Source organism: Bombina bombina, chromosome 4, assembly GCF_027579735.1.
Source record: "Bombina bombina isolate aBomBom1 chromosome 4, aBomBom1.pri, whole genome shotgun sequence".
In the NCBI taxonomy this organism is placed as follows: domain Eukaryota; kingdom Metazoa; phylum Chordata; class Amphibia; order Anura; family Bombinatoridae; genus Bombina; species Bombina bombina.
Genome location: NC_069502.1, coordinates 653,714,978 through 653,731,837, shown reverse-complemented (window position 1 = coordinate 653,731,837; position 16,860 = coordinate 653,714,978). Strand labels below are relative to the sequence as shown.

At 38.4% G+C, this 16,860-nt stretch overlaps 1 protein-coding gene across 1 annotated transcript in view; it reads left to right on the top strand.

Moving 5' to 3' along the window:
* Positions 1–16,860, top strand: part of TRMT11 (tRNA methyltransferase 11 homolog) — a 206,884-nt gene that overhangs the window by 18,849 nt on the left and 171,175 nt on the right. Inside the window, exon 5 of the mRNA XM_053710715.1 lies at positions 5,729–5,821. Coding sequence (XP_053566690.1) covers positions 5,729–5,821 — 93 coding nt within the window. The remainder of the gene's footprint in view (positions 1–5,728; positions 5,822–16,860) is intronic.

The following is a 16,860-nucleotide window of genomic DNA, read 5'->3' as shown; positions in this document are numbered from 1 at the left end:
TCAAGCGGTAGCAGTGGATGCATTGTCACTTCCTTGGATGTATCATCCTGCCTATATCTTTCCTCCTCTAGTTCTTCTTCCAAGAGTAATCTCCAAGATTCTGAAGGAATGCTCGTTTGTTCTGCTGGTAGCTCCAGCATGGCCTCACAGGTTTTGGTATGCGGATCTTGTCCGGATGGCCTCTTGCCAACCGTGGACTCTTCCGTTAAGGCCAGATCTTATGTCGCAAGGTCCTTTTTTCCATCAGGATCTCAAATCCTTAAATTTAAAGGTATGGAGATTGAACGCTTGATTCTTAGTCAAAGAGGTTTCTCTGACTCTGTGATTAATACTGTTACAGGCTCGTAAATCTGTATCTAGGGAGATATATTATAGAGTCTGGAAGACTTATATTTCTTGGTGTCTTTCTCATCATTTTTCCTGGCATTCTTTTAGAATTCCGAGAATTTTACAGTTTCTTCAGGATGGTTTGGATAAAGGTTTGTCTGCAAGTTCCTTGAAAGGACAAATCTCTTCTCTTTCTGTTCTTTTTCACAGAAAGATTGCTAATCTTCCTGATATTCATTGTTTTGTACAAGCTTTGGTTCGTATAAAACCTGTCATTAAGTCAATTTCTCCTCCTTGGAGTTTGAATTTGGTTCTGAGGGCTCTTCAAGCTCCTCCGTTTGAACCTATGCATTCATTGGACATTAAATTACTTTCTTGGAAAGTTTTGTTCCTTTTGGCTATCTCTTCTGCCAGAAGAGTTTCTGAATTATCTGCTCTTTCTTGTGAGTCTCCTTTTCTGATTTTTCACCAGGATAAGGCGGTGTTGCGAACTTCTTTTAAATTTTTACCTAAGGTTGTGAATTCCAACAACATTAGTAGAGAAATTGTGGTTCCTTCATTATGTCCTAATCCTAAGAATTCTAAGGAGAAATCATTGCATTCTTTGGATGTAGTTAGAGCTTTGAAATATTATGTTGAAGCTACTAAGAATTTCCGAAAGACTTCTAGTCTATTTGTTATCTTTTCCGGTTCTAGGAAAGGTCAGAAGGCCTCTGCCATTTCTTTGGCATCTTGGTTGAAATCTTTAATTCATCATGCTTATGTCGAGTCGGGTAAAACTCTGCCTCAAAGGATTACAGCTCATTCTACTAGGTCAGTTTCTACTTCCTGGGCGTTTAGGAATGAAGCTTCGGTTGATCAGATTTGCAAAGCAGCAACTTGGTCTTCTTTGCATACTTTTACTAAATTCTACCATTTTGATGTGTTTTCTTCTTCTGAAGCTGTCTTTGGTAGAAAAGTACTTCAGGCAGCTGTTTCAGTTTGAATCTTCTGCTTATATTTTCAGTTTTTTTCTTTATAAGATTTAAACTTTATTTTGGGTGTGGATTTTTTTCAGCGGAATTGGCTGTCTTTATTTTATCCCTCCCTCTCTAGTGACTCTTGCGTGGAAGATCCACATCTTGGGTAGTCATTATCCCATACGTCACTAGCTCATGGACTCTTGCTAATTACATGAAAGAAAACATAATTTATGTAAGAACTTACCTGATAAATTCATTTCTTTCATATTAGCAAGAGTCCATGAGGCCCACCCTTTTTGTGGTGGTTATGATTTTTTTGTATAAAGCACAATTATTCCAATTCCTTATATTTATGCTTCGCACTTTTTTCTTATCACCCCACTTCTTGGCTATTCGTTAAACTGATTTGTGGGTGTGGTGAGGGGTGTATTTATAGGCATTTTGAGGTTTGGGAAACTTTGCCCCTCCTGGTAGGAATGTATATCCCATACGTCACTAGCTCATGGACTCTTGCTAATATGAAAGAAATAAATTTATCAGGTAAGTTCTTACATAAATTATGTTGTTTTCGATCTCTTGCTAACCCAACAAGTGCAAAAAGCTGAAGTTAGAATATCGTGTGCACCTTTGTGTATTTCCCCATAGAAGTTATAGGAGGAAAAAAAGTGGGCAAAAAACACACCACTCTCACGCAAACCCGATCGTATATTTTTTGCGCTAACCCGACATGAAAATAGTAATATTTCACATTCCAATGTTCTTCAAATATATATACTGTGTGTGTGTTTTAGGAGCTAGAGAGAGGTATTTGTATATAGATATGTGGAAAATAACCCAAAACGTTAGGAGCCAGGTGTAAATTACTAGGAGTCAGTGTCTCACTGGCTCCTGTGTTATTATAAATGAATATTGCATAAATATGCTTTGACATGTTTTCATCTACTTAACTGCAAAGTTAATATAAATATAAATATATATATATATATATATATATATATATATATATATATATATATATATATATATATATATATATATATATATATATATATACACACACACACACATATGTCTATGTTAAAACCCTTTAGCTGCCTTTTTTCCCTAACACCTGAGATCTCATATCTTTGAGCCCTTATAACTTTTTTGTGCAATATCTTTTTAAATAATTTTTAGGAGATAGTGTTATTATGAGTGTACCTGTACTTTGTAAGGTATTTTTGATGTGTTTTGCGAAACGGTTAACTAGAGCTCTGAAGTCGCGGTAATCATTGTAGCGCTCAAGCGATCGCGTTTACTTTCAACTTGTAATACCAGCGGTAAACCCAAAGAGCGCAAATTCCCACGATGAACCCCTTATTGCTCTGGTGCAAATGTTTGTGCTCCACTTGTAATCTGGCCCTTAAATAATAGAAGTAAATAGGAAAGTTGTTTTAAATTGCATGCTCTATGTGATTCATGAAAGTTTAATATTGACTTTACTGTTCCTTTAGCATAAAGATTTAATAGTTGTGTTGTTATAATGCTGCATAACAAAGGTAAATACACAATCTAACATTTAAAGGGACACTGAACCAAAAATGTTTCTTTTGTGATTCAGAAAGAGCATGCAATTTTAAGCAACTTTCTAATTTACTCCTATTATCAATTTTTCTTCATTCTCTTGCTATCTTTATATAAAAAAAGGCATCTAAGCTTTTTTCTTGGTTCAGAACTCTGGATAGCAGTTTTTGATTGGTGGATGAATTTATCCACCAATCAGCAAGGACAACCTAGGTTGTTCGCCAAAAATGGGCCGGCATCTAAACTTACATTCTTGCATTTCAAATAAAGATTCCAAGAGAATGAAGAAAATTTGATAATAGGAGTAAATTAGAAAGTTGCTTAAAATGTCATGCTCTATCTGAATCACGAAAGAAAAATTTGGGTACAGTGTCCCTTTAAGATTATTTTACTGCCAAAGATGCATTAGGAATACTTCCGACTGTGAAGAGCTCAAAGGTGTATATATGTGTCTAAATCTGTTTATGTACATACATATTTACACATATGAGCATGTATAAATACACATGTATACACGTGTGTGTGTATATATGTATATATGTTTATATATATATATATATATATATATATATATATATATATATATATATATATATATATATATATATATATATATATATATATATATATATATATATATATATATATATATATATATATATATATGTGTGTGTGTGTATACACACACACACACACGAGCCCCTTCACTACCGGGACTTTCAGAGAAACACTTGCCCAAAATACCCATCTTAGGTACTGGCAGACAGTCTGCCAATATGAACATTTTAAGGTGTTTTTTTTTTTTTTTCTTTAAATTTTATTTTCTACAGTGTAGGATCCCCCCCTCACCATCCAACCTCCATGATACCCTCCCAAACAGCTCTTCTAACTAGTGCCACCATCTTATCTAATAAAACACATCTTTTAAAAAAAAAAAAAAAAAAAAATTAAATTTTTTCTATTTTCTGTAGTGTAGTGGTCTCCCACCTCTCCCCCTCCCACGATCATTAGTTAGGGACCCCCACCTTTTTCTGTAGTGTAGCTCCCCAAGTCCCCATCCGTCTAACTCCCCCCCTCTGCTGCTGGACCACCCACCCGACTTCCAGATTCACTCCCGCCGGCACCAGCAGAAGATCATTGCAGATGGTGAAACACAGAGTGTCACGGTCTGTAGCGATCTGGCATCTGCCCTTGTATGGAACCGGAGCACTGATCACGCTCCGGTTCCTTATACAGGCAGATGCCTGGAGCTCAGGAACTCCAGCTGTAACTTAACAGTCGAGACTGCTGGAGCTTCCTGAAGCTCCGACGTGTTTATATACGTTCTGCAGTACGATAGGCAAAGTGCCGCACAACATACAGTATGTATACGTCAGATTGGGTGAAGGGGTTAAAGCGACAGTCTACACCTTAGTCATCTTAAAGTCTTACCTTAGATTAAGCTGCAAATAGCCTCCTCCACCTTTTCTATATCATGCTGCAGGAGCCGGAACAAGTTATTTTAAAATGAATAGCCAGTTTCTAATGGCTGCCAAGCTCAGCCCACTGATGACATACAATCTGGGCTGCATATGGCATTCAGTCGCTAAAGACTCACTAGTTGGATTCAACACACTGTTAATGCTATTCAGCAAAGTGCATCGATGCAGCCCAGACAGTGATGTCGTCAGTGGGCGGAGCTTGGCAGCCATTTCAAACTGGCCAGAAACACAATTAATTTTAAAATAACTTTTTTTACTGTTCCTGCTGCATGATATAGAAGAGGTGCAGGAGGATATTTGCAGCTTAATCTAAGGTAAGACTTTAAGATGACTGAGGTGTAGTCTGTCCCTTTAAACATTTTTTTTTTTAATTCTTCCAATAATAAAATTATATTTTTATATATATTTGTTATTAAAAAAAAGTATTTTATATATGAGTGTAATACTTTATTTGATTTTTTTTTTTTTTAAAACCCTTACACCTTACTCAAGTCACACTAATTCTTTTTGCACTATTTGGGCTTTGAATGGAGCGCTATCCATAACTTTCAACTTGTAGTATCAGAGCTATTTAGCGTGGTTGTGATATCCATTGAAAGTAATGTGTGTGCTAGATCGATGTCTGCAGCGATAAACCTTTTCTAGTAAATCTAATTTACCATAGACTTGTAATTCCAGTTGCGTACTAATGTTAGCACGGTCTAGCAATACTGCTTATGACGCCCTGTTAAATCAATTAATTAATCATTTAAATTGTTTTGATTTAATTCAGCCCACCCAGCTTTGCCCAAACTATACTTAAAGGGACTCTGTACCCAAAATTTTTCTTTTGTAATTCAGAAAGAGCATGCAATTTTAAGCAACTTTCTAACTTACTCCTATTATCAATTTTTCTTCGTTCTCTTGCTATCTTTATTTGAAAAAGAAGGCATCTAAGCTTGTTTTGGGTTCAGTACTCTGGACAGCAACTTTTTTATTGGTGAATTAATTTATCCACCAATCAGCAAGGACAACCCAGGTTTTTCAACAAAAATGGGCCGGCATCTAAACTTACATTCTTGCATTTCAAATAAAGATACCAAGAGAATGAAGAAAAATTGATAAAAGGAGTAAATTAGAAAGATGCTTAAAATGTCATGCTCAATTTGAATCGCGAAAGAAAAAATTTGGGTACAGTGTCCCTTTAACATTTATTCTAATACCTGTTTTATTGGGTGTGTCTCAATAAAGTAAACCACGAGTTATACATTTGTTCATATTATTTTTAGTTTTCTAATATATTTATAACCAGAACAATGGTTTATTTTAATTTGCTGCATGATAGATTGATTTATTACATGCTTTATTTATTTTTTATTCTGTATTTATCAAGTTTTTCCTCTTCATTTCTTCCAGGTTCCCTATCTTCAGCCCAACTCCACATACAAAATAAATATCCATACTTTTAACAAAACTTTGACACAGAAAGAGAAACTTGTTAAGATAGATGTAAGTGGCCTTCTCTTTTTTACTCAGTGTTTTTCATAACCCGAAATTGAGACATTTGTTGAGTGCTAGTCTATCTGACAAATATCTAAATTAGCTTAACACATGAATTTGTATAAAAGATGATTTTTATATTATTTACCATTGACTTTGCTATGCTTCACCACTGATTAGTTTATATATATATATATATATATATATCTATCTATCTCCTTAAAAAGAGAGAGAATTATGAAAGAGGTATGATTAAACCTCTTTCCTAAAGTAAGGGAAATCAGCACTCTTTTAGTATTAAACCATATGTATTTTTATTGTGTGTGTGTGTGTATGTATGTATGTATGTGTGTGTGTGTATGTGTATATGTATGTATATATATATATATATATATATATATATATATATATATATATAGGGGGGAACAAGGAGTTCCCTAGCGATGGAAGAAGTGACCAAGATTATTCTAATGGGCGGAGTCTCACTCCTGCCACCTGTCTGCTATCCACATCCCGGGAGTGGAAAAATTGGAGCGGATTTTCTGAGTCGTCAGACATTGCATCCGGGGGAGTGGGAACTCCATCCGGAAATCTTTGCCCAAGTTCACTCAACTATGGGGCATTCCAGACATGGATCTGATGGCCTCTCGTCAGAACTTCAAAGTTCCTTGCTACGGGTCCAGATCCAGGGATCCCAAGGCGGCTCTAGTGGATGCACTAGTAGCACCTTGGACCTTCAAACTAGCTTATGTGTTCCCGCCGTTTCCTCTCATCCCCAGGCTGGTAGCCAGGATCAATCAGGAGAGGGCGTCGGTGATCTTGATAGCTCCTGCGTGGCCACGCAGGACTTGGTATGCAGATCTGGTGAATATGTCATCGGCTCCACCTTGGAAGCTACCTTTGAGACGAGACCTTCTTGTTCAGGGTCCGTTCGAACATCCGAATCTGGTTTCACTCCAGCTGACTGCTTGGAGATTGAACGCTTGATTTTATCGAAGCGAGGTTTCTCAGATTCTGTTATCGATACTCTTGTTCAGGCCAGAAAGCCTGTAACTAGAAAGATTTACCACAAAATTTGGAAAAAATATATCTGTTGGTGTGAATCTAAAGGATTCCCTTGGGACAAGGTTAAGATTCCTAGGATTCTATCCTTCCTTCAAGAAGGATTGGAAAAAGGATTATCGGCAAGTTCCCTGAAGGGACAGATTTCTGCCTTGTCGGTGTTACTTCACAAAAAACTGGCAGCTGTGCCAGATGTTCAAGCCTTTGTTCAGGCTCTGGTTAGAATCAAGCCTGTTTACAAACCTTTGACTCCTCCTTGGAGTCTCAATTTAGTTCTTTCAGTTCTTCAGGGGGTTCCGTTTGAACCCTTACATTCCGTTGATATTAAGTTATTATCTTGGAAAGTTTTGTTTTTAGTTGCAATTTCTTCTGCTAGAAGAGTTTCAGAATTATCTGCTCTGCAGTGTTCTCCTCCTTATCTGGTGTTCCATGCAGATAAGGTGGTTTTACGTACTAAACCTGGTTTTCTTCCAAAAGTTGTTTCTAACAAAAACATTAATCAGGAGATTATCGTACCTTCTCTGTGTCCGAAACCAGTTTCAAAGAAGGAACGCTTGTTGCACAATTTGGATGTTGTTCGCGCTCTAAAATTCTATTTAGATGCTACAAAGGATTTTAGACAAACATCTTCCTTGTTTGTTGTTTATTCAGGTAAAAGGAGAGGTCAAAAAGCAACTTCTACCTCTCTCTCTTTTTGGATTAAAAGCATCATCAGATTGGCTTACGAGACTGCCGGACGGCAGCCTCCCGAAAGAATCACAGCTCATTCCACTAGGGCTGTGGCTTCCACATGGGCCTTCAAGAACGAGGCTTCTGTTGATCAGATATGTAGGGCAGCGACTTGGTCTTCACTGCACACTTTTACCAAATTTTACAAGTTTGATACTTTTGCTTCTTCTGAGGCTATTTTTGGGAGAAAGGTTTTGCAAGCCGTGGTGCCTTCCATTTAGGTGACCTGATTTGCTCCCCTCCCTTCATCCGTGTCCTAAAGCTTTGGTATTGGTTCCCACAAGTAAGGATGACGCCGTGGACCGGACACACCTATGTTGGAGAAAACAGAATTTATGTTTACCTGATAAATTTCTTTCTCCAACGGTGTGTCCGGTCCACGGCCCGCCCTGGTTTTTAATCAGGTCTGATAATTTATTTTCTTTAACTACAGTCACCACGGTACCATATGGTTTCTCCTATGCTATTATTCCTCCTTAACGTCGGTCGAATGACTGGGGTAGGCGGAGCCTAGGAGGGATCATGTGACCAGCTTTGCTGGGCTCTTTGCCATTTCCTGTTGGGGAAGAGAATATCCCACAAGTAAGGATGACGCCGTGGACCGGACACACCGTTGGAGAAAGAAATTTATCAGGTAAACATAAATTCTGTTTTTATAATGGTTTTAAATGATGGAATATATTCTGGTACCACTAGAGGTCACTGTGTTGTTGAAATTTACAAACCTGGATAGGTATGGGTTAAACCAATTAACACTGAGAATTGAAGCATGATTGGTCCAGATACCCTTTTTAAAGTCTGTTTGTTTGATTTTAACTTATGCATGATTAAGGACTATGTAGGTCCGAAACGTCGCTTTTTTACTGGTTGCTAAACCTCAAATAAAGATTTTTCACCTTTAAAAGAAGATTGTGTGCTGTGGTGCTGTTACCTTATTTTCTACATGGACTGTATACACTGGAGTTTGGCTGATACTCCTTGGTAACGTGCACACAGGTGGGAAAGAAACTTTACTAAAACCTATGGTGCTGGATTCAACTCACTTACTTCATATATATATATATATATATAGATAGATATAAGTAGAATGTTACCACTCAGTGTCAGTGAGTAGAAACAAGCGTTACTCTAATAAGATGCGCTAGTCAGAGGTCTGAAAATCTCATAGAGCAGCTGTTTGAGTACAAATATTGTGTAATAGACAAAGTCTATACAATATAGGAGGATATATATCAAAGGATAAACAGCGCTTATAGATTTTCTTAAAAACTGTATATATTATAGAGTCTCGACAGTATTGGTAGGTAAAAGTAGATAAGAGGAAAAAATATATATATATGGTCATATGCTTGTATAATAAAGTCTTAGATGAGATATGGAGATCCAGGTGTAGTGTAGGAGTATTAGATACCCTTACCAAAAGTTACCTCAATCCTATGAGGTAAGTTTGCCGCATTGGAGGATGTATCTGATGATTGGATGAGTCCTAGGTATTCTGATCTGTATAGTTTCGCTGCCTCTTGGAGTAGAATGGGATGTGGGTCCCCTTTGTGCTGGTTTTCTTAGAAAACTTCCTGGGCTTGTTGCCTCTTGGAGCTTGGTTCTCTTGTCTTGGTATGAACTTTCTTGTCCAGGTATATACCCAAAAAGACAGAAAACAGCAAAAATAGTGTAATACCGTTTTATTCAATAATAGTATAAAAAAGTAACATATATCACACTCACATTTTATGTCCTCACTGATATGAGGTATTGTTACAGCACATAGAATTAGAGGTGGATTCACAGATGGTTATGTCCCAAGCCAGTCAGAAAATAAAGTCTGTATTCCTTAGATGTCACAAGCAGTGATTACAGCCGAGTGAGGATGTAGCCAGGAATTTATCCGGTTAATATCGCTAATTAGGTCAGTGACTGTACAGGGCTGGTCTGTTTATATATTCAGGTATGTCCAGTGTCTTTATACATGTCACACCACGCTGATACAGTTATATGCAGAAGATACAAACTAAAGCATCAGCTCTTCTCTGCTTCCTTCCCCCCTCCCTGGCAGGTACAGACAATACTGACGTCAAAGGGTCCTCTGGAGTTAACAACCAATCAGAAGACAACTTGTCTTCTGATTGGTTGTTAACTCCAGAGGACCCTTTGACGTCAGTATTGTCTGTACCTGCCAGGGAGGGGGGAAGGAAGCAGAGAAGAGCTGATGCTTTAGTTTGTATCTTCTGCATATAACTGTATCAGCGTGGTGTGACATGTATAAAGACACTGGACATACCTGAATATATAAACAGACCAGCCCTGTACAGTCACTGACCTAATTAGCGATATTAACCGGATAAATTCCTGGCTACATCCTCACTCGGCTGTAATCACTGCTTGTGACATCTAAGGAATACAGACTTTATTTTCTGACTGGCTTGGGACATAACCATCTGTGAATCCACCTCTAATTCTATGTGCTGTAACAATACCTCATATCAGTGAGGACATAAAATGTGAGTGTGATATATGTTACTTTTTTATACTATTATTGAATAAAACGGTATTACACTATTTTTGCTGTTTTCTGTCTTTTTGGGTATATACCTGGACAAGAAAGTTCATACCAAGACAAGAGAACCAAGCTCCAAGAGGCAACAAGCCCAGGAAGTTTTCTAAGAAAACCAGCACAAAGGGGACCCACATCCCATTCTACTCCAAGAGGCAGCGAAACTATACAGATCAGAATACCTAGGACTCATCCAATCATCAGATACATCCTCCAATGCGGCAAACTTACCTCATAGGATTGAGGTAACTTTTGGTAAGGGTATCTAATACTCCTACACTACACCTGGATCTCCATATCTCATCTAAGACTTTATTATACAAGCATATGACCATATATATATATTTTTTCCTCTTATCTACTTTTACCTACCAATACTGTCGAGACTCTATAATATATACAGTTTTTAAGAAAATCTATAAGCGCTGTTTATCCTTTGATATATAGATATATAGATATATAGATATATAGATATATATATAGATATATAGATAGAGATAGATAGATATATATAGAGATAGAGATAGAGATATAGATATATATATATATATATATATATATATATATATATATATATATATATATATATATATATATATATATATATATATATATATATATATATATATATATATATATATATATATATATATATATATATATATACACAATAAAAATGTATCTGTAACTGTTAACTTCTGCAGTTCCGGTAAGAGGAGAAAGGTTAGCAGATGCAGCTTGACCTAAAGAGCAGTTGTAAACTGCGGTCACTGGCTGTAGTCTGTAAACCTATAAGCAAAGTGTGTATCAGCTCATTGGAAGCAAAATGTCAGAGTGTGATTAAACAGATCTGATTAAAGTTAAAGCATTCAAGGGAGCTGTGAATTTGGCTCAATACAGTTTGAATATAACTTCTATGGTTTGTTAAAACACACAGGATTGACAATCCCAAAATACTTTCTATATGTTATCTTTTTGGATAATGAACTAAAATTGCTCAAGAACTGTGATTAAAGGGACAGTCTACACCAGAATTTTTATTGTTTTAAAAGATAGATAATCCCTTTATTACCCATTCCCCAGTTTTGCATAACCAACACAGTTATAATAATATACTTTTAACCTCTGTGATTATCTTGTATCTAAGCCTCTGCAAACTGCCCCTTTTATTTCAGTTCTTTTCACAGACTTGCAGTCTAGCCAATCAGTGCCTGCTCCCAGATAACTTCACGTGCATGAGCACAGTGTTATCTATATGAAATACGTGAACTAACACCTTCTAGTGGTGAAAAACTGTTAAAATGCATTCTGAAAAGAGGTGGCCTTCAAGGTCTAAGAAATTAGCATATGAACCTCCTAGGTTAAGCTTTCAACTAAGAATACCAAGAGAACAAAGCAAAATTTGTGATAAAAGTAAATTGGAAAATTGTTTAAAATGACATGCTGTATCTGAATCATGAAAGTTTATTTGGGCCTAGACTGTCCCTTTAATAATCTGGTATCAGCAATGGACGATATGTGCCTATTTAAATATGCTATAAGGTCTTAAAGGGACATACCTAGTTTTGCACTTGTATGTTTAGTCTTTAAGTTAATGGTTTAAATAGCACAAAGATGTGTAGATATAATTGGTTCTGATTTCACATGGGAATTCATATATATGAACAATAAAAATACATATGGTTTAATACTAAGAGTGACGATTTCCCTTACTTTAGGAAAGAGGTTTAATCATACCTCTTTCATAATTCTCTCTCTTTTTAAGGTTATAAGTTGTTTTAAGGGTCTGCACCATTAATCCTTTGAATAAAGTAAATAAATAATTTCAACCATTTGTGTATTGATTATAATACAGGATTACACTCTCTCCCTGCCCCCCATATTTAAATATATATATATATATTTATATTTTTCGGGAAGTAACCCCAGTCCTCAGACTCCTGTGAAAAACAAGTTGTGTGTGTATATATATATGTATGTATGTGTATATATATATATATATTTCTTTCATGTAATTAGCAAGAGTCCATGAGCTAGTGACGTATGGGATATACATTCCTACCAGGAGGGGCAAAGTTTCCAAAACCTCAAAATGCCTATAAATACACCCCTCACCACACCCACAAATCAGTTTTTACAAACTTTGCCTCCTATGGAGGTGGTGAAGTAAGTTTGTGCTAGATTCTACGTTGATATGCGCTCCGCAGCAGGTTGGAGCCCGGTTTTCCTCTCAGCGTGCAGTGAATGTCAGAGGGATGTGAGGAGAGTATTGCCTATTTGAATGCAGTGATCTCCTTCTATGGGGTCTATTTCATAGGTTCTCTGTTATCGGTCGTAGAGATTCATCTCTTACCTCCCTTTTCAGATCGACAATATACTCTTATATATACCATTTCCTCTACTGATTCTCGTTTCAGTACTGGTTTGGCTTTCTACTACATGTAGATGAGTGTCCTGGGGTAAGTAAGTCTTATTTTCTGTGACACTCTAAGCTATGGTTGGGCACTTTTATATAAAGTTCTAAATATATGTATTCAAACATTTATTTGCCTTGACTCAGGATGTTCAACGTTCCTTATTTCAGACAGTCAGTTTCATATTTGGGATAATGCATATGAATAAATCATTTTTTCTTACCTTAAAATTTGACTTTTCCCTGTGGGCTGTTAGGCTCGCGGGGGCTGAAAATGCTTCATTTAATTGCGTCATTCTTGGCGCTGACTTTTTTGGCGCAAATTTTTTTTTCTTTTTCCGGCGTCATACGTGTCGCCGGAAGTTGCGTCATTTTTGACGTTTTTTTGCACCAAAGGTGTCGGCGTTCCGGATGTGGCGTCATTTTGGCGCCAAAAGCATTTAGGCGCCAAATAATGTGGGCGTCTTTTTTGGCGCTAAAAAAAATATGGGCGTTACTATTGTCTCCACATTATTTAAGTCTCATTATTTTGTGCTTCTGGTTGCTAGAAGCTTGTTCACTGGCATTTTTACTTCAATCAAAAGTTTGTTAATTATAAAATAGCACCGGAGCGTGTTATTACTTCTCTGGCAGAGTTTGAGGAAGAATCTGACAGAGATTTTTTACTATGATTTTAACCGGAGTCGTTAAGATCATATTGCTGTTCTCGGACCATCTGAGGGAGGTAAAGGCTTCAGATCAGGGGACAGCGGGCAGATGAATCTGCATTGAGGTATGTGGCAGTTTTTATTTTCTGAATGGAATTGATGAGAAAAGCCTGCCATACCGTTAAAATGACATGTATGTATACACTTCAGTATTCTGGGGATGGTATATTCACCGGAACTACTGTGTTAAGGTCACTAACCCTTTTAATACTATTCTCATGTTAAACGTTTTTGCTGGAATGTAGAATCGTTTACATTGCTGAGGTACTGTGTGAATAAATGATTTGGGGGCATTATTTTTCCACTTGGCAGTTTTTTGCTTTAATTGTGACTGTTTCGTTTCTCTTCACTGCTGTGTGGGAGAGGGAGGGGCCGTTTTTGGCGCTCCTTTGCTACGCATCAAAAAATTCCAGTCAGCTACTTTTATTTGTCCTGCATGATCCGGTTCATCTCTGACAGATCTCAGGGTCTTCAAACTTCTTTGAAGGGAGGTAATTTCTCTCAGCAGAGCTGTGAGAATTCTTATAGTGACTGTGTATAAAAAACGTTGTTTTGTTTTTCTTATGTACAAATTTAATTAGTGTTGTTTTTTACTAATGGGAACAAACCTTTGCTAAAAGTTGTGTTGTTTTAAAGTTTGATGCAATAACTGTTTTTCAGTTCATTATTTCAACTGTCATTTAATCGTTAGTACCTCTTTGAGGGCACAGTACTTTTTTTGCTAAAAAAGATTATAACCAAGTTGTAAGTTTTTTGGCTAGTGTGTTAAACATGTCTGACTCAGAGGAAGATATCTGTGTCATTTGTTCCAATGCCAAGGTGGAGCCCAATAGAAATTTATGTACTAACTGTATTGATGCTACTTTAAATAAAAGTCAATCAGTACAATGTGAACAAAGTTCACCAAACAGCGAGGGGAGAGTTATGCCGACTAACTCGCCTCACGCGACAGTACCTGCATCTCCCGCCCGGGGAGGTGCGTGATATTTTGGCGCCTAGTACATCTGGGGCGGCCATTACAGATAACATTACAAGATATGGCTACTGTTATGACTGAAGTTTTGTCTAAATTACCTGAACTAAGAGGCAAGCGTGATCACTCTGGGGTGAGAACAGAGTGCGCTGACAATGCTAGGGGCCATGTCCTGATACTGCGTCACAGCTCGCAGAGCATGAGACGGAGAGCTTCATTCTGTGGGTGACGGTTCTGATCCAAACAGATTGGACTCAGATATTTCAATTTTAAATTTAAATTGGAGAACCTCCGTGTACTACTAGGGGAGGTCTTAGCAGCTCTCAACGATTGTAACACTGTTGCAATACCAGAGAAACTGTGTAGGTTGGATAAATACTTTGCGGTACCCCCGGCGAGTACTGACGTTTTTCCTATACCTAAGAGACTAACTGAAATTGTTACTAAGGAGTGGGATAGACCCGGTGTGCCGTTCTCACCCCCTCCAATATTAGAAAGATGTTTCCAATAGACGCCACCACTCGGGACTTATGGCAAACGGTCCCCAAGGTGGAGGGAGCAGTTTCTACTTTAGCTAAGCGTACCACTATCCCGGTGGAGGATAGCTGTGCTTTCTCAGATCCAATGGATAAAAAATTAGAGGGTTACCTTAAGAAAATGTTTGTTCAACAAGTTTTATATTACAACCCCTTGCATGTATCGCGCCGATTACGGCTGCGGCAGCATTTTGGATTGAGTCGCTTGAAGAGAACCTTAGTTCCTCTACGCTAGACGACATTACGGACAGGCTTTAGAGTCCTTAAACTAGCTAATTCTTTCATTTCGGAGGCCGTAGTACATTTAACCAAACTTACGGGCTAAGAACTCAGGATTCGCCATACCGGCACGCAGGGCACTGTGGCTAAAATCCTGGTCAGCTGATGTTACTTCAAGTCCAAATTACTTAATATACCTTTCAAGGGGCAGTCCTTATTCGGGCCCGGTTTGAAAGAAATTAATCGCTGACATTACGGGAGGTAAGGGCCACGCCCTACCTCAAGACAAGGCCAAAGCTAAGGCTAGACAGTCTAATTTTCGTCCCTTTCGGAATTTCAAAACAGGAGCAGCATCAACCTCCACTGCACCAAAACAGGAAGGAGCTGTTGCTCGTTACAGGCAAGGCTGGAAGCCTAACCAGTCCTGGAACAAAAGCAAGCAGGCCAGGAAACCTGCTGCTGCCCCAAAGACAGCATGAACCGAGAGCCCCCGATCCGGGACCGGATCTAGTAGGGGGCAGACTCTCTCTCTTCGCCCAGGCCTGGGCAAGAGATGTTCAGGATCCCTGGGCACTAGAGATCATATCTCAGGGATACCTTCTAGACTTCAAATTATCTCCCCCAAGAGGGAGATTTCATCTGTCAAGGTTGTCAACAAACCAGATAAAGAAAGAAGCGTTTTTACGCTGCGTACAAGATCTGTTAACAATGGGAGTGATCCATCCGGTTCCGTGGTCGGAACAAGGACAAGGGTTCTACTCAAACCTGTTTGTGGTTCCCAAAAAAGAGGGAACTTTCAGACCAATCTTAGATTTAAAGACTCTAAACAAATTCCTAAGAGTTCCATCGTTCAAAATGGAAACTATTCGGACAATCTTACCCATGATCCAAGAGGGTCAGTACATGACCACAGTGGATTTAAAGGATGCTTACCTTCACATACCGATCCACAAAGATCATCACCGGTATCTAAGGTTTGCTTTCTTAGACAAGCACTACCAGTTTGTAGCTCTTCCATTCGGATTGGCTACGGCTCCAAGAATCTTCACAAAGGTTCTGGGTGCCCTTCTAGCGGTACTAAGACCGCGAGGGATTTCGGTAGCTCCGTACCTAGACGACATTCTAATACAAGCTTCAAGCTTTCAAACTGCCAAGTCTCATACAGAGTTAGTTCTGGCATTTCTAAGTCGCAATGGATGGAAAGTGAACGAAAAGAAGAGTTCTCTCTTTCCTCTCACAAGAGTTCCATTCTTGGGGACTCTTATAGATTCTGTAGAAATGAAGATTTACCTGACAGAAGACAGGTTAACAAAACTTCAAAATGCATGCCGCGTCCTTCATTCCATTCAACACCCGTCAGTAGCTCAATGCATGGAGGTGATCGGCTTAATGGTAGCGGCAATGGACATAGTACCTTTTGCACGCCTACACCTCAGACCGCTGCAATTATGCATGCTAAGTCAGTGGAATGGGGATTACTCAGATTTGTCCCCTACTCTGAATCTGAATCAAGAGACCAGAAATTCTCTTCTATGGTGGCTTCATCGGCCACACCTGTCCAGGGGATGCCATTCAGCAGGCCAGACTGGACAATTGTAACAACAGACGCCAGCCTACTAGGTTGGGGCGCTGTCTGGAATTCTCTGAAGGCTCAGGGGACTATGGAATCAGGAGGAGAGTCTCCTTCCAATAAACATTCTGGAATTGAGAGCAGTTCTCAATGCCCTTCTGGCTTGGCCCCAGTTAATAACTCGGGGGTTCATCAGGTTTCAGTCGGACAACATCACGACTGTAGCTTACATCAACCATCAGGGAGGACAAGAAGCTCCCTAGCAATGATGGAAGTATCAAAGATAAT